Source organism: Vigna unguiculata, chromosome 3 (assembly GCF_037176805.1).
Source record: "Vigna unguiculata cultivar grain cowpea cultivar isolate G323 ecotype 2 chromosome 3, ASM3717680v1, whole genome shotgun sequence".
Taxonomy (NCBI): domain Eukaryota; kingdom Viridiplantae; phylum Streptophyta; class Magnoliopsida; order Fabales; family Fabaceae; genus Vigna; species Vigna unguiculata.
The window spans coordinates 39,237,994-39,262,254 of NC_140794.1; the positions used below are offsets into that span (position 1 = coordinate 39,237,994).

Here is a 24,261-nt window from a genome sequence, read left to right on the forward strand (position 1 = left end):
TATAATTCAAAATGTGTTTTTTTTTATTGTATTTTGGATTACATAATTAAAATATATTTTTAAATTAAAAATTGTATTATAGAGAGTGTAATCCAAAATACAATAAAAATTTGAAAAAAAAAGTCCTCAAATTGGAGCGTTGCACATGTAAGGAAATAAGAAAGCGTCGACGTTAGAAGGGAAGTAGAAAGCTTGATTGTAAAGGGTGTACAGGCTTGAATGTAGGAGATAAAGGGTTTTGTAGAGGTGCAGAAAGAAAAAATGAGGTGCATGAAGAAATGGTGTTATTCCTGTCGAAATAATTCCCAACCAAACTCAATTTCCCTTGTGACGTTTAAAAGGGAAGAACGAAAATGAGCACGGGTTGTTACATGCCCTGTTTCCCACCGCACGTGTGACATAGTGACATATAATGTAAGGGATGATGTAATAAAATAAAAAAGTATTAATTTTTATAATCGGAGTTGGTGTAATAAAATTAAAATTAGGCATATAGCGGCAAAAGAAACATTGTGTGGCTTGGCATGTGCTTGGATGCAGGTAATCTATCTATTGTATATTGTTGGGAGGTCAATTCTGTGTCTTTATTTTTCTTTCTTTTTTGCTGCTATGAAAAGGTTAATCACCTTTATACAATAATAATAAAATGGCAGAAGGACAAAGCATAAAGCAACGTCTTCCTAGTACATACCCTCCTTTATAAAATCAACCCTATTAGGCACATACACATCTGGATGATAAAAATATCCGTGTCCGTGAGTATTCACGGATAAAATCTATGACAGATAGTTAGTATTTGTAAGTATTTACTATTTGTGAGTAGTGGGTATTTTAATACCCACTTATAAACGGATTGGGTGTAGATATCATACTATCCGTATCCACGAGGACCCGTTACCTATTAAAAAATTAAAATTATGTTCTATTAAATTAAATTTAAAATTATATTTTATTAGATTAAATTAAATTTAAATTTAAATTTAAATTATATTTAATTTTAATTTTAATTTTTTATAATTTTATTTAATTTTAATTTTAAATATTTATAAAAATATATTTTTAAATATTTACAGGTATTTACTAGTATCCGCGAATTTTAAAATACTCGCAGATATTTTTTAAATGAGTACCTGTGTAAGTAATGGGCGAGTAATAGACAAATTTTTTGTTGCAAATTGGATTGGAGGTAGATACTATTGTGCCTGACCTGAACCCTTGCCATCCCTACACACACCAAAGGAATTTTCATTTTACCTCCTTAACTTCTTTCTATTCATACATCATACTTAGGGATGGTAAAATGCGCCCGCAGATATCTGCGGATAAAATCTGCGGCAGATAGTTACTACCCGCAGGTATTTATAACTCGCGGGTAGCGGGTATTTTAATACCCGCTTATAAACAGGTCGGGTATGGTTATCATACTATCCGTATCCGTGGATACCGGTTACCCGCAAAAAATTAAAATTAAAATTTAATTTAAATTTTATTAAGTTAAATTTAATTAAAATTAAAATTAACAGTATATTTTATTATGTCAAATTTAATTATAATTATAATTTAATTTAATTTATATTTTATTTTTTAGAATTTTATATTAAAAAATTTATAAAATATATATTTTTTAAATATTTACGGGTATCGGGTATCCACGAGTACCCGCGAGTTTTAAAAATATCCGCGGATATTTTTTAAACGGATACCCGATGGGTAAACGGATGGGTAGCAGACAGATTTCTTTTTAGCGGATCGGGTTGCGGATAGACACTATCTGTGTCCGACCCGACCTGTTGCCATCCCTAATCATACTCTATTCCAAACCAAACACTTATTCAAATTACACTCCACACCAATTCGTTTTTTCGCATTTATTATTTAATCACAAATTATGCACTTTCATATTACCCACCTCAATTTCATTAATCCAAACCACTAACTTAACCAAAAATTTTATATAACTAAAATACTCCAAAACAAAATCTTATGAGCAATTGTTTTTTAAAGTAAAACATCTTTTAAAATCAAATTCCAAAAAAGCGATTTTAATGCTTTTTACAAAAATATTGATGTAATATTTTCATTACATTATCAAGTTATCACGATACAATATTTTTGTTTATATCTCGGAAGTAATATTTTCAATAAACTAACAAGGAGCGAAGATAAATTCTATAGAAAATAATAAGTATTAATAGAGTATTTGTTAAGACGGGATGTGGATTTACTATTATCTTATTTAATATTTTTAATTAAAGTGTGGCGTAACACCTTTTAATATCAATGAAACTTTTGAAACTTCCTTTTTTGTGTCTACAAAATTTAAGTGCCTATATGTTTAACAAATTTTAAAATTACATATACTGATAGAGAAATCATAGCATTCTAGAGAATTTTAAATGTTTAAATTTGAATTGATTTTAAACTTTTTTTTATCATTTTAAATATTTTGTTCGAATAAATTCATTCATATTTTTTAAATGGAACTATATAGGTCCATTGCATTATTCTTAACACATTAATCACAACTGTAGATATATTGTTGTTGTGAGTTCTATAATGATTGAAGTTGTTGACAAAACGAAGTAATGCTTTCAAATATTGTAATGTTGGGTCACAAATTTGTGTAGAGCAAATGTTGCTTCTTCTGAATCATGCTCCAAAACTTCCATCATTTAGGTTTCATCATAACATAACTCATAATCATTTTATGTCATGATATTAATTAGAAAATAAAGATAAATATAGAAAAAGAAGAAGATTAATAGACATTTCTATGTTGTGTATATCTATTCTACTTCTGCACTATATATTTAATTATAATTTTGACAGTAACACATTTGTTAAACTAGTACAATATTGTGGTTAAATTAGTATAATTGTTGGTTAAATTCATGTCCAAACCAAAATGATAACTGTAGTACACCCAACACTACACAACTATTAAAAGGACTTATGAAATCTCCATAATCATCATTTATAACCTTGTGATAAGACAAAGAATCAATTGTCAAGATATTTGTGTATTTAGATGAAACGCATGATTGGTTAAACAAGTTGGTTAAATAATTCAATTGTGGTTAAGTGAAAATTACTAAGCCTGAGACAACTCTAAAAGAGTGAATGAACATGATGGAGATACATGACAATTTTTTTTCTTCAAGATGACACCATTTTAATCAGACCAATGCAATATTTTGGTTAAATTAATATAATTATTGGTCAAATTCTTCTTTAAATTATCCAAATATTAGTTGGTATAAGCAATTACACTTAATTCATTTTATTGTAATCTTAATTCCTTCTCAATTACACTTAACTTATTAACTTTATAGATTAAGAGTTTAAAGAAGTTAAACTAGAATTAACTTATTTCCACTATCAATTAAGTAGGTTTTTAACTCCTTCTTAATCAGAGGTGAAACATAGTATTGACAGAAGGGAATCTCGACTAGAGATGGTAAATAAACCCGTGCCTGTGAGTATCACCCGAACCCGTCCCCGTTTTGACGGGGAATCCCCGCTTTGACGGAGAATCCCCGCTTTGACTGGGTATGGATAATACCCGAAATTTTCAACTGGGGATGGGGATGGGGATGAGGATATATATATACACGCCCAAATACCCGTCCCCGCTTAAATTACTAAACTATTTATAATTTATTAAATAATCTAAAAAATATATATAAATAAATAATATATTTACACATATAATATAATATAATATAATATAATATAATATAATATAATATAATATAATATAGTATATATACATATAAATAAAATATACTTATTTATATATATATATATATATATATATATATATATATTTACACATATACATGTAATATAATATAATATATATACATAATAATATAATATATTAATATAATATAATATAATATAATATATATAATATATACGTATAAAACAAATTAATCATTTAACTAGTGAGATCTTTTATAAACAAATTTATAACATTACAAATTTACAAAAATTTAAAAGAAATATATATATATATATATATATATATATATAAACATAAAATATCTACGCATATACATATAATATATATACATAATAATATAATATATATTATTATATAATATAATATAATATATACTTAAAATAAATATATATCTATAAATATATATATATATATATATATATATATATATATAAACATAAAATATCCACACATATAATATATATACATAGTAATATAATATATAATATAATATAATATAATATAATATAATATAATATAATATATATACATAATTATATATATATATATATATATATATATATATATATATATATATATAACATATTTCTCATTCTCTTTGTTTTTTGTTATACACTTTGTTTACTCTCTTAATTGTCTGGTTTGCTTTTCAAGATTTAATTTTGAAGGTAATTTTTCTTCTTCTTATTACATAATTTTTACTCTCTGTATATGGTTATGTTCAAATAGGTGTTCCTCATTTTCATTTTATGGAATAATTTTTAGGTTACACATTTGATTATCTTTATTTATTTATTTATTTTCATGAAAATGTTTGACTCTTATTTTGTAGCTCTTCTTTTTGTTACTTTGGTTATACACTTTTTTTACTCTCTTTTAATTGTCTGGCTTGTTCTTGAAGGTTTAAGCAGATCTTCAAGGTACTTTTCCTTTTATTATAATCTTAATTATACATTTTTTTTCCGTTATGTTATGTTCAAATGGATATTCTCAAATTTGGATCACACATTTAATTATCTTTACTCCTTTATGATAATTTTATTTATTATTTATTTTTTGTTTCATGATAATGTTTGATTCTCAATTTTAAGTGCTCAATTGCATAAATCCTTAATTTAATTCAAGATCAAAAGATGAAGAATCTATGTTTAAATTTGAATTATTATTAATTTAATTTTGTTATTTATGCTATTTCGTTTAAGTGGTATAATATAAATTTTTAATAGTATAAAAAATATTTGAAATATTTTTAAACTTCATTATTGGTTTTCCTTTTATATTTTGTTAAAAAATAAATTAACCTTTTTACTTTGTTTGATTTTTTTTTTGTTACCTATGTTAGTTTCTAGAGAAAATGAGCACAGGAGATCAAGATTTGCAGGTACCAAGTCCACCACAGTGTTCACAACAACCAACTCCCTTTCAAAGTTCCAATAATGACAGTCAATCTCCATTGAATCCATCTACGCAAACACCTTCGGAAGTTCATGATGAAATACATTCAACAACACAAGTAGAGCCTGAGAAAGGGAAGTTGAAAAGTGTTGTGTGGGAACACTTTGAAAAGATAAAAGTTGATGGAAAATACAAAGCTAAATGTAACTATTGCAAGAAACTGCTTGGAGGAGAAACAAAGAATGGAACAAAGCACTTGCACCATCATACAAACATATGTATTCAAGAGAAGGCTTTAGCAAAAGGAAAAGGGGGACAAAAAACACTTTTTTCTAAGATTTCAAGTGGCAAAAAGGAATTGGCTTGTGGAGCTTATAATGAAGAAAATGCCAAGAGGGAACTTGCTACAATGATTATATTGCATGAATATCCATTGTCAATAGTGGACCATATTGGTTTTATTAGATTCGTGACAACAATTCAACCATTATTTCAACTTCCTTCACGAAATACGATAAAGAAAGAGATACTCGGCATCTATGAACATGAAAAACAAGTTGTTATGAAGTTGATAGATACAAATAAAGGAAGAATAGCAATTACATCGGATATGTGGACTGCAAGCAATCAAAAGAAAGGGTATATGTCTATCACAACTCACTATATTGATGACAATTGGACATTGCAAAATATAATTTTGAGGTACACCTTTTTTAATTTATAAATTTTCCAGTAATTTTTTTATGCACCTCTAGAAAGATTATATGTCTTACAAAATATTGCTTAATTTATAGGTTCATTTATGTTCCCGCACCTCACATAGCTGATCGACTTTGCAATGTATTAGTTGATTGTTTGTTCGATTGGAATATTGATACAAAATTGTCTACTATCACTTTGGACAACTGTAGCACAAATGATAGCATGATTGAAAAAATTAAGGATAAGTTGAAGTTGGACACACTCATTAAGAAAGGGTCTTTGCTTCATATGCGTTGTTCAGCACATATCCTTAATTTGATTGTGAAAGAAGGGTTAGCCGTCCTAAAAGAAGGGGTGGAAAAAATTCGAGAAAGTGTAGCATATTGGACAGCAACTCCTAAAAGAATGGAAAAATGTGAGGAAACAGCTAGACAATTGCGAATTTCTTTCACTAAAAAGTTAAGTTTGGATTGCCCAACTAGATGGAATTCTACTTACAAGATGCTTGATATTGCCATATGTTATAAGGATGTGTTTTTTAGGTTAAAGCAACGTGAAGCTCAATACACTTCTTTGCCAACTGATATGCAGTGGGAATTTGCAAAGGATGTTTGTCGAAGGCTAAAATTGTTTAATGACATCACAGAAATCATTTCTGGCTCCAAATACCCAACTGCCAACATCTTTTTCCCAAAGATTTGTGAGATCAAGATTGCAATAAATGATTGGGTTAAATCTCCTGAGATAACCATTCAAAATATGGCAATACAAATGTTAAAGAAATTTGAAAGTTACTGGAGTGTTATTCATGATATATTGGCAATTGGTTCAGTTTTAGATCCAAGGTACAAGATGGACATGTTAGAATATTATTTTTATAAATTGTATGGTAATGATTTTGATCTGAAACTTAGTAGGATTCGTCAAATGTGCTATGATTTGGTTTTGGAATATCAATCAAAAAAGAATGAAACTTCTTCTTATAGAGCTACATCGTTGGAGTTGGGAAAGGATGTTGATAATGATGCGAATGAATTTTTAGAGTTTATGGCAAAAAAGAAAAAATCTAGAACTACAGTTATGAAAACAGAGTTGGATTATTACTTGGAAGAAGATAATTTGTCGGTTACATTATATTCTAGTAATTAAAAAATTAAAAGGAAAAGATGTTCTCATGAGTGAAAATGAATCTGATGAAGAAGGTACATTATATTCTAGTAATTAAAATTTTCAATTTCAATTATTATATCATATCTAATTTTTCATTTTTTTTCTATGTGTAGGTGGATCGAATGCAAATGAAACCATTGATCATTTGTAAAATTAATAAATATTTTAGTTATTATAAAATTTTAGTAATGTGTAATTTTTTAGCTTTTATATAATTATTTGAATTTTATTTAGTTGTTATTTGATACTTTAATTTGAGATTTATACTATTATAATATTTTTCTTAATATTTGACATCATGAAAATAAAAAAGAGTATGTTATTTTAATATTGAATATTTTGATAGTATCATGATTTCGTTGGTGTGATTTTTAAATTTTTTTTATAAAAATTATTTAATTGATATATGGAACAATAAAAAAATGGGTATGGGTATGGGTATAAGAAAATACCCGTTACCCGGTGGGGTTGGGGATGGGTCAAAAGTTGTATACCCGTTGGGTTTGGGGATGGGGATGGGGATGAATTTTTATTATGGGGATGGGGATGGGGATGAATTTTTATTATGGGGATGGGGATGGGATCATGATACCCGTACCCGCCCCGCCCCGTTGCCATCCCTAGTCTCGACTCCCCCAACGTTTTCTTTTTCTATATATTTTTCAAACATATATTTATATATTATTATTTTATTTATATTAATTTAGTTTAATTTTTTAAAATTTAAAATCATGTTTTTCTTCTTTATTATAATTTCTTTTACTTCTTTATTTGGTTTTCTTATGCCTCCATCTCTTTCTCTTCTTTTATTTCCATTTCAATTTTTATCATCAATTTCTTATTATTTTCAAAAGGTTTAAATACTCCGTTGGTCCTCGTTTTTGTACCAAAATCTTAATTTGGTCATCGTATTCTTATTAGTCTCAATTAGGTCCACATTTTTGTAAATTAGTAGCACTTAGGTCTTTTTCATTAGTATAAAATTAACACCGTTAAGTAGGTACCACGTGTCAGCTCCTCATTTTTTGAATTTTTTGAATTTTTTTAAAAAATATTTATGCCACGTGTCACGTCTGTAGTGTGTCATGTGTTAATCTAATATGGTGACATGTGTCAAATTATTCTATGAATCTCAATTTGAACCTCATATTTGTAATTTGATTTGATTTCAGTCTCAATTTTTTTTTTAAAATTTTCAATTTCAGGTGCTCCAAATTTGGACCAAATTTTACTTTTATATAATGTTATGATTATTTTTATTAAAATTGATATTTTATTAAATATTTTAATAATATTCATTGTATTTAATATTAAAATTTTAAATATATTCATTTTAATTTGTTATAAAATTGTTTTAAAATTTTACATTTGAATTTATAAAATTGTTATTTTTAATCCAACTCTAAAAAAATGTTGATATATAATGTTATAAAAACATTTCGAATATAAATTTATTAATCTATATATTTATAATTTTAAAATAAAATTTAAATAAATTTTAATGTAAAATATAAATTTAAATAAATTAAATATTGTTAAAAATATGTAATAAAAATATCACTTGTAATAAAAGTATCATCATTACATTTATATAAAAATTAAATTTGGTCTAAATTTGGGTTATACGAAATTAAAATTCTTTAAAAAAATTTGGGACTGAAATCAAATCAAATTAACAAATATGAGGATCAAATTGGGATTCATACAATAATTTGACATGTGTCACCATATTAGATTGACACGTGGCACACTACAAACGTGACACATGGCATAAATATTTTTTTAAAAAATTTTAAAAAAATTTAAAATTTAAAAAAAATTCAAAAATTCAAAAAAATGAGGAGCTGACACGTGACACCTACTTAACGATGTTAGTTCTATATTAACGATGTTAATATCTTACATGAAACAATTATGATATTAGAATTTACTCATATATATATATATGTATATATATATATATATATATGTATATATATATATATATACATATATATATATATATATATATATACATATATATATATATATATATAATATGGTTAAATATATTTTTAGTCCTTAAACTTTGACGCAAAATTGTAATTCCTTCTAATCTTAAATATTGTTAGAGTTTGGTCCCCAACATTTAAAAATGAATAAGCATAGTCTTTCTAACTCAAGTGCGTTAAATTTTATAGATGTGTCAAGCGATATTTTTTAGACTAGTGTTAAAGTTGTTTACACTGTTTGACATGCATACTTCAAATCAAATGTCAAATTGAAACACCATTTAAAACGTAAAACAAATCAACATTGTTGGGTTAGGAGGACTATGTCTAGTAAGCTTGTGGACCAAAATATATCAAAGTTTGAAACAAAAACAAATTCCAACTGATTTCCAAGTTTAGGGACTATTTGATCCTACATTTAATCATAACAGTAAAAGATTTATATATATAAACTTTTGTTTGTTTTTTTTAGAGAGAGAGGGAGAGAGAGAGAGAGAGAGTGGGTGGGGTGAAGGGCGGGAAGGGTTTAAAGGGTGTAAGGAATAGGGAGGAGAGAACTTGAAAGGAGATAGGGGGAGAGGAAAAAAGGGATAGGGAAGAGAGAACTTGAAAGGAGACAGGGTGCACTAGAGGGAGGGAGGGAGAGAGAGATACGGAGAGAGAGAGAGAGAGATAGAGATAGAGAGAGTGAGAAAGGTGCGGGTGGGGTGAAGGGCGGGAGGGGTTTAAAGGGTGTAAGGGACAAGGAGGAGAGAACTTGAAAAGAGGCAGGGTGCACTAGAGGGTGAACGTAGACTCAATAATATTATGCAGAAAAAGAGTGAGAGGGGACGATAGGGAGAAAGAGAAAACTGTATCACAATTGTATCTTGAAAATGAGGATAGAAGACTAAAACACCCATGATATTTAGTCATTACATACTATATTGATTAAATTCCAACTGATTTAGGATCCATACACTACATTAATTATAAAAGAAAGTATTGATATTATATTGATACCTTAATATTTGTTAGTATAATTCTTTTAATGATAAGTATACCAAACACAACCCCAATTCATTCAGCACCATTTCATTAGACACATGAGTATATTTGGACTCGAAAATATGCCACAACCACCCAACCTTGCATAATCACAGAATATACCGAACACAACCCCGATATATACATACATTTAGGTCAAATTCCAATGAAATAGTACCCAAAACCCACAACCCCAATTTCCCTCATGTGCAGCACGAAATTCAGGCACAACTTCATCAAAATCAATCAAAACAATGCAACTAAAATAGAATTTCGGGTTCAGCTCCCCTAATCTGTAATTTCCTCGCTTAAAACTTGAATTTGGGAACCTTTCCTGGAACACCAATGCCCTCTCTTAGCCTCTCCCCCAAACGGCTCTCAATCGCTCCAAACCTCACTATTCACTTTCAATTTTCGCACTCCTTCTAAGCTTCTCAGAAATCAACCTCCAAAAACCCTCTTTCCTTCTCAAATTTTACCTTTTAAAGAGTCCCTTAATTTCCTTCTCAAATTTTTCCTTTTAAAGAGTCCCTTAATGTGGTTGGTGGCAAAAACGAAATTTGGTTTAAGTGTGAGATTCATTGTTAATCAAGGCCCATTATTTTGGTTATTTTTCAGCCCTTTGGCTACCCCTGCTAGGGTTGTCTCTACCCCTTTCATATTCAAGCCACACTAACTTTTTAGCAAAAAGAAAGTTAAATTTAAGTCCACCAAGCTTCGAACCCACACCATGCCAAAGCCAAATCAATACTAAACCATCAAACCAACTCATATTTCTTGCTAACACACACAATTCAAGCATTATCTCATACGAAATGTGGCCCAACATATTATTAAACCCAAGTCCTCTCACACAATCAAAGTACTCTCAACCACTTGAGCTAGTACTTCTCCACGTCATACACAACAGAATTTAATGTCATAAATGCACTACCTACCCGCACTTATTAATTAATTATTTATTTAATTAATTAAATTCTGCGGATCTTACACCATCCAATCACACAATAAAAAATAATAAGTAATTATTGGTCTAATACATATAATAGTTGCAAGTGATAACTAATTTAGACAAAATAATATTTTCGTAAATTTTGTTGATGTTTAAGGAATTAAAACTATAGAAAAACAAACACTATTACAAGTATATGAAATAACTAGGCAAGTTTATTACTATTATCACAAAAAGGTAGTATATGCTAAAGAGTTGACATTTTTGAAATTATTGGTAAAGAATAGACTATGGTTCAGTTAAAACTATAATTTATCTCACTATAGACAATAGTTACCTGAAGGAATCATAGTATATAGTGAGATATGTCACGATTTTATGTGTAGTTTATAGTGTCTTGAATAGATTAATCTAATTAATTTTTACTTTGCCCGCAAAAGCCATTATTGCCTCATGTCATTGTTAAATGGAAACTTTACCTCCTTCGCTATGACAGGTGAGCTTTTTTCTTCTTCTTCTTCTTCTTACTTTGGTTTGGTACCATCCTATTGTCCTACATTCAGATTCACTTCTCCTTCCTTCTCATTTTTTCCTCCTCCATTTGTTTTTCTCCTCTCACTTGACCCTAAACCCTTGTTTCTGTTTAGCTTTTTGCACCGTCGTGACCACACACATTGTTGGTACCCTTTTGCATGACTATGTTGCTACCCACACTGGTGTTACTCACATTCTTGTTCAAACATGCTCCCAGGTTTGCATTCCTCTCTTCACTTATTTTAATGCGTTTAAAAGAATTATATATGATAATTTTTTTATTACTTGAATTATTATGTGTTATTTAGATTATTTATTGTTTGAATATGTTTAGTATATTTTTCTATAATTAGTTTATAGTATGCACATATTTAGTTTGTTTGATATTGAGATTAAGTTATTGTTGTTATGCTTCTAGTTCTATTTTTGTCCAAATTGCTTATGAAGAGCAAAGAAACTAAAACAAAAGAAATATTTAAAAAAATAAAATAAATTGAAAGGATAATACACTATAGTTATTAGAAGAACCGTAGCCTATAAGTGATAATAGAGTACAACTCTTACAATAATCATAGTCTATTGTCACTTATGAACTACAATTCTTTTAATAATCGTTATATATTATCTCTTATAGACTATGATTCTAAGTGATAATAGACTATGATTACTGAAAGAATTGTGGTCTAAAAATGAATTTTAGACTACGATTTCAACAGTAGTCTAAATAGCTTATTTTTTTACTACGATATGATATACAATGATTTTATAATCATTGAGTAAGCCTGAAAATAACCGTAGTCTATAGTTTCTGTTGCACTAATGAAATAAATTTATTTTTTGGATTTTATCAAACACTTTGAAGGTGGAGTATAGAAGAAATGGTATGGTAGGTTAGTGTTAGGGTTAGACTTCATTGAACCTCACTCTTATGTATGTATCTCCTCAACTTATTTCCAATTTAATGCTAAAGTCTACTTATGAGTGTACTCAAACCCTAATTTCTTAGTAGAATGAGTCTAAATTTCTCAATTAAGAGTCAATTTGTTGAACTTTTAATAAATAAACTTGCTTTCATAACAAGGATTTAAGACAATATGTACATATATCATACAAGTAATACAGTGGAAAAGTCTAGAGATTGTATTGTGTTATTGTTTCTACATGTTGGTTACTTGATTTGTATTGCACCCCATGGTGATTTGGCTAATAATCATCATATCTCATCAACACTAGATGCAGAGACATTTGGTCTAGTGTTTAGATCCAATCAAGTCTCCTAATCCTTGGCATATACCAGACATGGATATGTGGGTTTAGTTGGTTTAAAGAGTCTTGTTCTTAAAGTAAGGGTTCCTCCACCTGGATTGGAAAATCTTGCGTATGAAATCCTTAGGTTCTAATGCACAGACATGTGGTTAGATCTACAAATGAAACGTACTTTCAGGAACACTAGAAATAAAGAACATAATTTATAGATAATTAAAGGTAGTATAATGAAGTTAAGAAGCCAAGTTCAATCCTAACACCTTAATCATCATCACCTCTCTCAAATATATTTTTATCTATCTTTAACAATATCAAAACCAAAACTTTGTTATTATTCCCTTGCCAAACTCAAGTTAGATTATAGACTATTGATCTAGTTACTAAATCCTTATGGATATGACCTTGTTGTGCTACAATATACCTAGTGCACTTGCTTAGGGGTGGAAAAATAGGCCAACCCGACCCGTTTTACCCTGCCGTTAAGAAACGGGTTGGAGAATTCAACCTGTCCCGCCTTAGGACGGTTGGTCCACCATTTTTTTTTAAATTTTTTTAATTTTCTTATAAGTTTTTTAATTTTTTTATAAATATTATATATATATATATATAAATTTTTTTATATAATATAAAAAAATTATTTATTTTTACACATAAAAAATAAAAAATAAAAACGAGTTAGCGGGCCAGGGCGGGCTAGCCCGCCTTTGAGTTGTCAGTTGGGCAAGCTAGGCGGTGGCGAGTTGAAAATTCCAACCCAGCCTGCCCTTTTCCTGATAGGCTGGCGAGAGCATGACCCGCTTTGACATCCCTACACCTCTTGGACAAATTTACAGACCCTTCTTTGACACACAATATTCATTGATCTTTAGTGTTACCTTCCCAAATATGTCTATGAAGGATTTTAGTGGTTCTCTCTTTTCCTACACGATATTAAGAAGGGCTAGGGAGGGGAGTCAGTGATGCCAACTAGTGGCAAACTGTGTGGAAAACAACGATGAGAAGGTGTCGAAGCAATCTGTAGAGTATGGGGTGTAACATCTCGTCAGGATATTACGAATTTAATAAAATAAATCAAAGTAAAATAATTGCACTGCATTTAATAATACCTCATTTCCCAAAAACATGGAAAATTTAAAACTTTAAATATACGAGTTATAAAAACCAGGAGTCCATAATTCACAAAACTGAAATAAAAGTCAATAGCTCCTGCCAAGTTTACATAATCTTCACAAGGATAAAATAATAAACATAATACATAAGTATCTACATAATATCCCATGTTAGCCCTCGCTCCGAGTCTAAGCATCTCCTGGCCCACCTGTTATATCATCTGCTCCCAAATAACAAGTTACTCGATCATCGCCACACACACAGAGAAAGGGTGAGCTGTGCACAACATATATATAAAGAAACATGAGTATAAATATGTATCCTAACCCAAAATAACATAACTAAGTTCATAATTTCCGAATCACCCAACCATGACCTCATAGTCCTTCATGAGTCATATGCATGAACTAGGTCTTGGGACTTCCCTGTGCTCCCACGAAACTAACTCATTCGTGGTCCAACCCTATGAGCCTATCCTGCTCATAGTCCTGCCCTACAGACTCCTCGCCTGTAGTATCAACATCCAAGTCTCACACTTGGACCCTGACACGCACGGAATCACCATACTATGAACTCCTCGCCCAATAGTAGCCGACGGGAACATCACAGTTCCTTGCCCATCGTGCGCCCGACACATGCAATCACCATACTAAGGACTCCTCACCCATTAGTAGCCGACGGGAACTTAACCAGTTCCATGCCCATCATGTGTCCAACCACCGAGCACATCCCAGACCCCTAATGGACTTAGTCCTTCAAGCCCACACATCACAACACATGCATATACAATCTAATCATGATAAACAACCAAAACACACACTCACAACCACATGAACCATAGTAACTTGTATAAATTCGCTTAAGCTAGGGACCTCTCGCCCAAGCTAAGCCCTCAGCCTCGCTTAGGCTAGCTCACTTCACCTGAGCGACCTTAAAACAGTGACCACAACACGTTATCTCGCTTAGGCGAGAACCCCTTGCCTAGGCGAGAACCCCTCGCCTAGGCGAGATCATCTCTCGCCCATACATCCAAAATAGTCTCGCCTGAGCTACAATCACCCAAAAACATCACACATGACCTCGATATCTCGCTTAGGCGAGGTCGTCTCGCCTGAGTGAGACCCTGGTTCGCTCAAAAACCATAAATTCCTCGCCTGGACGAGAAGTCGCGCTCAATACGCGTAACTCCCTCACTATCTCGCTTGGGCGACCCTTACTCGCCTGAGCGAGAACCTATGTCGCTCAAAACTCATCCTCTTCGCCTGAGCGAGAAGCTCGTATGGCACTAGGGTACGCGTCTCTGCTAATCTCGCCTAGGCGGGCCAAGCTCGCCTGAGCGAGAAATGCAGATTCTCTCACTGATCACACACACTCGATTCACTCCAAACATGTCCAATTCGCACCACAAAACACACCAAATAGCATTCGAGCATACCAAAGCAATTTACACATTACAAAACAATCACATTGGCATAGTATAGACTCCCTAAAATCCCCAAATTTTCAAAATCCCATTCCATCCCCGCATATACCATGCATTTAGTCCAAAATTCAACACACAACAATACCAATTTCTCCACCCCCAATTCCCCTAATATGCATCACGAATTTCAGCACACATTTTCACCAAAACCATGCAATACGCACAACAACATGAACTTTTGGGTTCAGCTCCCCTAACCTGGAGTGTGTGATCAAAATTGTGCAGATAGGATCCCTTGATTCAACAATCTCCTCTTGCTTCAGCTCTTGCCCTTAAACTCAGTTCACTCTCTCAACTCGTGCTCCTCTCGAAAGCAAATTCCGAGCACTGCCAATGAGTTTGGGCTTTAAATTCCTCTTCAATGTTACTTAATTGGTAAATTCCCAGCCCCCTAGGCTTTTCTTTACCCCTTCACATTCATACCACAGCTATTAGTTAGCAAAAATAAAGCTTATTCTTTGCCCACCAAGGCTTGAACCCGTGACTTTCCACTCATAAGGTCAAAGCACAACCACTATGCCAAATCACAGTTGGTGATACTCACAAGTCAACAATATCTTACAATACTAATCACATACTCATACATATCCTTAAAAATCAATAACAAAACAATCACACATAATTGGCATACATAGAACTCGAACCCAAGTCCTCTCATACAACCAAAGTACTCTCAACCACTTGAGCTAGTACTTTTCCACATCATATAAAACAACAATTAATGCCATAAAGGCGACTTCTACCCGCATTTACTAATTAATTAATTATTTAATTAATTAATTTTTCCGGGTATTACATGGGGTAGAGTGGTAAACCATTCCAAAGTTGATCCTTTTAGGGTTGTTGGAAAGGCTTTACACATAACGACGTCTTCAGTCGAGTACATGCTTACTTGAGTGATGTACATAAAGATATGTTCCTTAGGATCTGTGATGCTGTCATAATGTTCCAGGGTGAAGGCTTCCCCACTGCTTTGGGAGCGGAGTTTTAGTGATGTCGTCAACGAAAGAGCGTTGACGTTTTACTCAGGGTGGTACGTAACGGTTTGTTGTCCCCATTGTCCTGGGATTTAGATTGTACTCGCTAACCTCTTTAATGTCGGGGAGGGTAATGACACTCGACAAGGTTTTCTGTGCGGTGAATGGATCATTAGGGATATTCTTCTCTTTGCCTTTATCAGCGGCTCATTCATTATCCACCTTTCGCCTAAGTCTTGAGTTCTCCTACTCAGTACATCCATCTCTTCGACACTCCTCTTTCTAAACTCAACAAACTCTTGTTGCATTTTAGGTTAATTTTCTAAGATGATGGTTATATCCGCCAGGGGCGATCCTACATCTCTAGTTCCTACATCTCTAGTTCCAGGCCGAGAATTATATTAAGAGTATTGTCTGAATAGAACTAAATAGTATCCGATTTGAAAATTCTTCCAAGACCGGATACTATTCAGCCATGATCAATATAGTTTTGTTTAAAAAATTTGTAGGAATATGTGTGCTAATCTTTCTTAGGATCAACATATATATATTAAATTACCCGATATAATAAAAGAAAATAGCTTAGTTTTAACTTACTCGTTGCTTAATTAATATTTTAAATTAAAGTTTTCCTATTTAAAAATGAAAGAAAAGGAACAAAAGCAGAAGAAAGATGTTCATCTTATACTATTGCTCTTCTTTCGGTGTTTCTTGGTCCTTATCTCAATCTTTTCCGACTCTTTATTCTTTTTCTTTTATATTAAATAATACATTTATTACTCAACAATGGTCAGATACACACGAAATATGCTATAACTCCAAACGAGTCTTACGTCCCATGTCTATCAAAAAATCCGGAAAAAAGAACAAAAAAGAAAAATCGTGGATTTATTTTTCTAAATATATAAGGTTTATCGCTTTGATTTTTTTAAAAAAATATTAAAAACTTCATCTACAGATCATAGGAATTAGCATTTCAATAGTTTTTGTTTAAGTGATACCAGTGGATAAAATTAATATAATCTTTTGCGACTAATTAAGGAAGTAAATTATTATATTTAAGAGTGAAGGGTTAACTTAATATTTTTTTTTCTTTTTTTTTATGTATCAGTTTATATTGATCAAGAGGTAAATTCTTAATCGAGATATATAAAGCACTCCCCTTATAAATATATCCAACTTTCTTTTGCTGAAAAAAAAAAGTCTAACTGAAATGAATTAATTAATATTGCTATTTATTTATTTGTAATAAAAGAATTAAAGGAATCAATCGACATAACTTTCTTTAGCAAAGGAATAATATTTTTATTACCTACATATCTTTTATTTTATTTAAGATGTTACCAACATTTTTAGATATGAGAGAGTATGATTATTTTATTTTATCTCCTTGGGGAGGTAAAGCAATACATACATAGGTTCTGTTTCTCTGTGAAACAAATAGCACTTTCAAGATGTATATAGAATGAGGGAAGTATTGTCCGCAATGGACGGTTGTGATGCATGGGGCCATATGAGAAAGTAAAAAAGAAAATGATGAGAAGTAAAATATAATTAATTAAAAAATTGAAAACATAACTGGACCAGTAGTTGACGTATCACTATCAATGCATATCTCTTCCTTATAGGAAAATCCCAAAACCCAACACATTTGAAAATTTGAGAAGGAAGAATAAAGTAGGGAAACAGTCTCTAGAAAAAAGGGTTGTGAAGCAAAGATAGCACATGGGATATGAGTAAAATGAACACACCAGAAGCATAAGAGCATGTGGAGGAGAAGATTCATCAGCCAATATAATTTTTTTTTTCTTTCTCTTCCCCACTTGAATTTTTGGAAATTATTTTTAGTGTCCTAAAATAAGAGAAAAGTTAAGAGGGGAAATTAAAAATGAAGAGAAAGAGTAAGGAACATGGATCCACCCTATGACAATGGAGTACCCATTCAGTTTCCAACTAATAAAGGCATGTGAAGCAGTGAGAGCTGCTTGTCTTTGGCTACATATCAAACCAGTATTTCCATGGGACCCTATCATGTCCCATCATCACAATACACAGATTCTTTAGTCTATCTGTTCTTTTTCTCAACATCACATTTTTTTCTTAATTTTCAACAACATTTATTAAATGGGTATAAAAAAAATTTCTCACACTTTCAACAATTACTGTTCATAATCTTTTTCCTTTCAAGATTTTTTTGCAATCTGGAAAGGACGTAAAAAGAAAAAGAAAATTAAACGGGTAACCACACCCACCTTTGTGTCCTCATACTTTCCACTATATAAAGAGTCAATTAGCTGCACTTTTTCAACAAACGCTTAAAGAACAAATTCAATAACGCTTAAATGAATTTGGCAGTTTATGAAGCGAAGATTGATCTTTGTATTTTGCTATCCAGTTATCGATGTAAGGTATGAACAAAGTATGAACAAAGTAAATTTGAATTTGATACTACGTAAATAACGTTTCAATTCATATACAGAAAAACCACTGTGGATCACACACATGTATACATCAATCAATTTTAGAGGAGATTACATTATTTGAAAAATCATCTGGATTTATAATATTGGTGTCAAGATCACCCCATCAATTATATATTGAATCAACTAATGTACTTATCAGAAAGTCTCGAAGTCGTTAAATAAAAGAAGAACTCATGGTCGTGCATGTATATGGCTGATTTAGCGAAAATGGGACCATTTTGTTGGAAATTTAATTCCTTTCATGGGTCCTATGTGTCTGCGAAGTTCCTGTTTGAAAATACAATATATGTAGACGATGATGCATGACAAAACAATAACGGAAAAATAACAGTAGTAAAGTTGATTGTACTTTTTACTTCTTAAATGTGTAGATGAAGCTTCATTGCCATATTGACACTATCAGTTGATGTACATATTGTTGGGTACTGATTTCATCCCCATATGTATGAAAATTAGAAAATTCAGCAAAATTGTACATCTGTGTCCTTCTTCATTGTTTCATGTGAAACCAATTCCCAAAATAAAAAATACAAATCAGTATATTCACACTGTTTCAAAACACAACCAGTGGCCAAGTCTCTCTAGCAACTTGTAGTGGTGGCACTGCAGTTTCCAACAGAGTCAATAAATGTTGTTGCCATGTAATTTCCTGAACCCTCATTTCTCTGTCTCTCTCTCACAGCCAACCCTAACATTTCTTATGCCTTGCCTTGCACCTCAAGTAAATCCAAACCATATATGTTATCTCTCCAATGCTAATTCATGGTGATTGCATTTGCAGTTACACCAATCACATTTTTGTCCTTTCTTACAACAACATAGATTACAGCAATACCAACAAATGGAGTCCTGGTTGAGTTGTTTTAGCATGGTAAAATGTTGGAGATATTGGCATGTAGTAGCCAGCAAATTAACTAGGGTTATTAAAGTTGTTTGGGTTTGTTGTAATGAGATATTTGAGTTTTTAATTAGCGAAATGTATGTATGTATGTATGTAATTAATATCTATTTGGGGGGATGTTGGGAGAAGTATATAGAGAGGAGGCAGTGGCAATGTGGGAAGAAGATGGAGATATATATGATAGGGAAAAGGACAAAAAAGAGGAGCTATGGTGGGGTCATAATGAGAAGAAGAAGAAGAAGAAGGTAACAGGCTTAGGTTGGGTTTTGAAGGCTCATCACATAGGTATACACACACAAAGGCATCATCAGATAGGGGCTGGGTTGAAACTGATGCAATAAGGGATAATGGTTGATGCGAAAGAGCTTCGTCCTAATGCATGATACCTGTTGGTGGGTTAGGTGGCAAACCCTGCCCCTCTTCATTGGACCCATCCCCTAGATTCCTCCCACTTCTCTCTCTCTCTTTCTCTTTCTCTTTCTCTCTTCTTAATTACCCTCCAACAAATACACTTCCATTCTTTTAGATTCAATTAAACCAAAAAATCTAAGAAACTTTCACATAACAATTACCAACTACTCCATCTACTGCACATTATTTAATGTTTAACTGATGAAGATCATTAGGGATGTATTTTTTTTCTCAAGTTATAAATAAGCGTATAATATATGTGAATCTACATTTGCTATAGCTTGAGCAAAGGAATCATGGACATAGCCTCTGTATAGCTAGCTACCATTCCAATTCCTATAACTATATTTAAAGACAAGCTTTCTTTGTAAAGGAAAAACCCACTGCCTGTCTCCTAAGTGAGAAGCTAATTTATCATTAGGAAAATAATTGCAAGCAATGATCTTAACATGCACACACTCCAATGGAATATTAGACAGGTTGACGCAGAGAAGTTAGCTTTCTTTTTCTCCTTTCCAAAAATAATCCTTCTTTCTTTATTCTTTTTCCAAACGCTAAACGTCATTTTGACATCTAATATAGATGCAAGTTTAAAAAGCCTGACTAATTGTTTTTCCCTTTCATGTACATGAAAAATAGAACCCTTTTCAACTTTTTATTTTTATTTAACTTGCACCAACTTAAATTCAATAAGTAAAATAAAGAATCCAGTGATATATATTGGTGTATAGAACTATAGATTCAAACATATCTCACCCCCTGTCCCTCTCTTCCTCTCTTCTCTCTTCTCTCACCTTTTCCTCCCAACTTCCTTTTCCTTTTGAAATTATCACATAAGAAAACAAGAGCTTCCCCCTTAAACTGATAAGGTATATAAGCCACCCTTCACAACAATTTCTCCATCTCCTTCAATTTATTAGCGGAAGATGTGGCGCATTAGACCTTAGTCTTGTTCACAATACTTCTTCTCTCCGTAGAACCTCATATGCTTTATAAGCCATCCTTTGGGACAATATCTCCATCCTATTCAATTTAGCAGAAGGTGTTCTGTATCAGACCATATTCTTTATCTGTTGTTTGTTTCACAACAACACAGTTTTATTCTTCTCTTCTCATCCCACATGGTGATCAGAATATCATTCAGCTATTGAAGATCAGTGGCAGGCATAGACTAGCAATGATATGGCTTTCTTCCCAGCAAATTTCATGCTACAAACACCTCACCAAGATGACCATCAACCTCCACCTTCACTCAACTCAATTATAACTTCATGTGCACCTCAAGAGTACCATGGTACTCACTTTAGACATAAACAAGTACCTAGTAGTGCAATAATTTATTATGGGATTAATACCATGTTTCAAATGTTGATGCAGGAGGAGCATCCTTTCTGGGCAAGAGATCTATGTCATTTTCGGGGATTGAACTTGGAGAAGAAGCGAATGCTGAGGAGGATTTATCTGATGATGGATCACAAGCAGGAGAGAAGAAAAGGAGGCTTAACATGGAACAGGTGAAGACACTTGAGAAGAGCTTTGAGTTGGGAAACAAGCTTGAACCTGAGAGGAAAATGCAGCTGGCGAGGGCTCTTGGCTTGCAGCCTAGACAGATTGCTATATGGTTCCAGAACAGGAGGGCTAGGTGGAAGACCAAGCAGTTGGAGAAGGACTATGATCTTCTCAAAAGACAATATGAAGCTATCAAGGCAGATAATGATGCACTTCAAGCTCAGAACCAAAAACTTCAGACTGAGGTTTGCAATTTTCTTATGTTTGAGGTTCAATTGTTTTTTAAAGATCCTTGTTTTGTAAGAAGAGAACTTAGGAAGGAAGATCGATTTTTCTTGAATTCTATGGCCCAATTCAGATAACTTTCTCAACAAAATACTTACATGCAGAGATGAAAAAATTGCTTAAGAAGATAAAATAGCTTAAACATTTTATAGCAACCTTTTTAGCTAACTTTTCTGTTGTTGATGTGTATAAATTAACTTTAACTTACGGGAAAAGATCGACGTATTTTACCTCTTTATAGTTCATTTTTGTTTCCTTCTGATATGTGGTTGCTGAGAGAATGATTGAAATTAATCCTAAATTGAAGAAGAAGTGGAGGGATGTTAAAGTTTAGCTATGTCTGATTGTTTTGATTTTTTACAATAAAGCTAGGTAATCATGATCTTTTTCTTTTTGAAAAATTGTATATCGTGGCTTTCAGAACCTTTTTATGATAGCTTTCTGCAAAGATGCTTTTTCCAATCATCCACAGTAAGTTCAGAAAGACCAGATTCCACTCAATTACATGCTTGTCATGCAACGCATAGTTTCCTTGGTTTGGAAATAAACAATGATTTGGGTCCTTTTGACATTGACACCTTGGTTTTAGGCTGATTACACGTTTGATGGTTGAAGCTTTGGTGCATGTTAAGATTTGTGGTATTTTGGATTTGCTAATTTCACTGCTGCCACTCACTGCCGCAGATATTGGCACTGAAAAGCAGAGAACCCACCGAATCCATCAACCTGAATAAAGAAACTGAGGGCTCCAGCAGCAATAGAAGTGAGAACAGCTCAGAAATCAAGTTGGATATCTCAAGAACCCCAGCTATTGACAGTCCTCTATCCACTCAGCAGAACAGCAGAAACCTCTTTCCATCTTCTACTAGACCAACAGGAGTTGCTCAGCTTTTCCAAACAACTTCAAGGCCAGAACTTCAGTGCCAAAAGATTGATCATATGGTCAAAGAAGAGAGCTTAAGCAACATGTTTTGTGGCATTGATGATCAATCTGGCCTTTGGCCTTGGTTGGAGCAGCAGCATTTCAATTGATCAAGCAAAGAGAGAGTGAGAGAGTGAGAGTTTCAGATTGCAATGTAGTTTTCCCTTTTCCGGATGAAAATGAAATCATCTCGAGGGTGTCTGTGTCAATTGATTACCATATACTTAATGAGTTATTACATTAAAACCCATGTTTTGGTAAAAAATTGATGTATAAAATAGGAGATATCAAGCAGAATATTTCAGGTGGGGCTTGAAAATTTTACATAAAAAGAATAAAGACTTGGTCACCTTTTCTTTTTCAGTTAATTAAAAGGACTGGTTTTCTTGAAACTTTTGAGTAATGGGTGGTGAGAAAAAAATTTCCAATTAACTGCGAGACCGTGCTTGTTGGTGTCTGATTGCAGGCAATTGCAGAGGGGCCACTAAAGGGGGAGATTCTCTTCACATTTTCCCGAATTTTTTAACTTTGCTTGCTTTTGAATCAAACCTTTGTACTGCTAAAGAATTTTATTTTGCATGTACTACGTACGAGAGTGTTTTTTGTGTATGTGTTGGCATAGACGTTAAACGTGAGCATTTGTTTTAATAAGAATTTAATTATATGCGATGATTTGTTTGATCCGTGATGAGTATAGCATAGCATATAGAAGGGTGAAGAAAAATGCAATGGAATTTGAGAAAGTGGGTATTAAAAAAAGAAAGGAATCAAACACACATTTCAAGAGAGAAAGAAGACAAGGAGATGGAAAGGGTGGGAAGAAAACAAGGAGAGTTGGAAATGGTCATTCTCGTGAATGGGACATTGTCGATTTTGTTGTTCATGACAAGGGAAGGAGCGAGAGTGGATCAGTGTAGTAGTCCTTGCTACTCCATGTGTGATCACTGTCACCCCCACTTCTCTCTTTTCACCTTCACTTTCAACTCATCTCTCTCTCCTTGTACACTTTTCCTTTTCCCTTCTGCACTTGATAATGAAAGTGGTCAAAATTTGGCACTCAAAATAAACCAAATTATATTATGCTTGTCATGTCACCACCTATTAGTTTGCTTCCCCCCATATCTCTACGTCATAAAAACAACTGTTCATCGACATGCAGAGCAACTCGACAAAATTCAGCTCAGGTGAATATGCATGCACATAAAAATTTGTATGCTATCATAAAGGGTACACTCGTGATCAAAGTTTCATATTTTGTCTCTTCGTTCATAAATACCAAGATAAATATCATCATATTTCTACTATTTTCCTTATACTAAAATTTATTAGAGAAAAAGTCACAAAAATATTGTCAGATATTTTCCACTAATCTCGTTCATGTAGAAAAAGGGTATCAAAA

General features: G+C 32.3%; 1 protein-coding gene across 1 annotated transcript; it reads left to right on the forward strand.

Moving 5' to 3' along the window:
• Positions 1–20,914: 20,914 nt before the first annotated feature.
• On the forward strand, positions 20,915–23,108 carry LOC114178826 (homeobox-leucine zipper protein ATHB-13-like). The gene is made up of 3 exons (XM_028064939.2): positions 20,915–21,440; positions 21,524–21,900; positions 22,625–23,108. Exons 1-3 carry the CDS (start codon positions 21,329–21,331, stop codon positions 22,970–22,972), a joined length of 837 nt encoding a protein of 278 aa, XP_027920740.1. The 5' UTR covers positions 20,915–21,328; the 3' UTR covers positions 22,973–23,108.
• Positions 23,109–24,261: the final 1,153 nt, after the last annotated feature.

Bases quoted from the DNA above. Each gene is read 5' to 3' on its own strand.
- LOC114178826 (XM_028064939.2), top strand. From the start codon at position 21,329: ATGGCTTTCTTCCCAGCAAATTTCATGCTACAAACACCTCACCAAGAT. The intron at 21,441-21,523 runs GTACTCACTTTA...ATGTTGATGCAG, and splicing joins TGCACCTCAAGAGTACCATG to GAGGAGCATCCTTTCTGGGC. The intron at 21,901-22,624 runs GTTTGCAATTTT...TCACTGCCGCAG, and splicing joins ACCAAAAACTTCAGACTGAG to ATATTGGCACTGAAAAGCAG.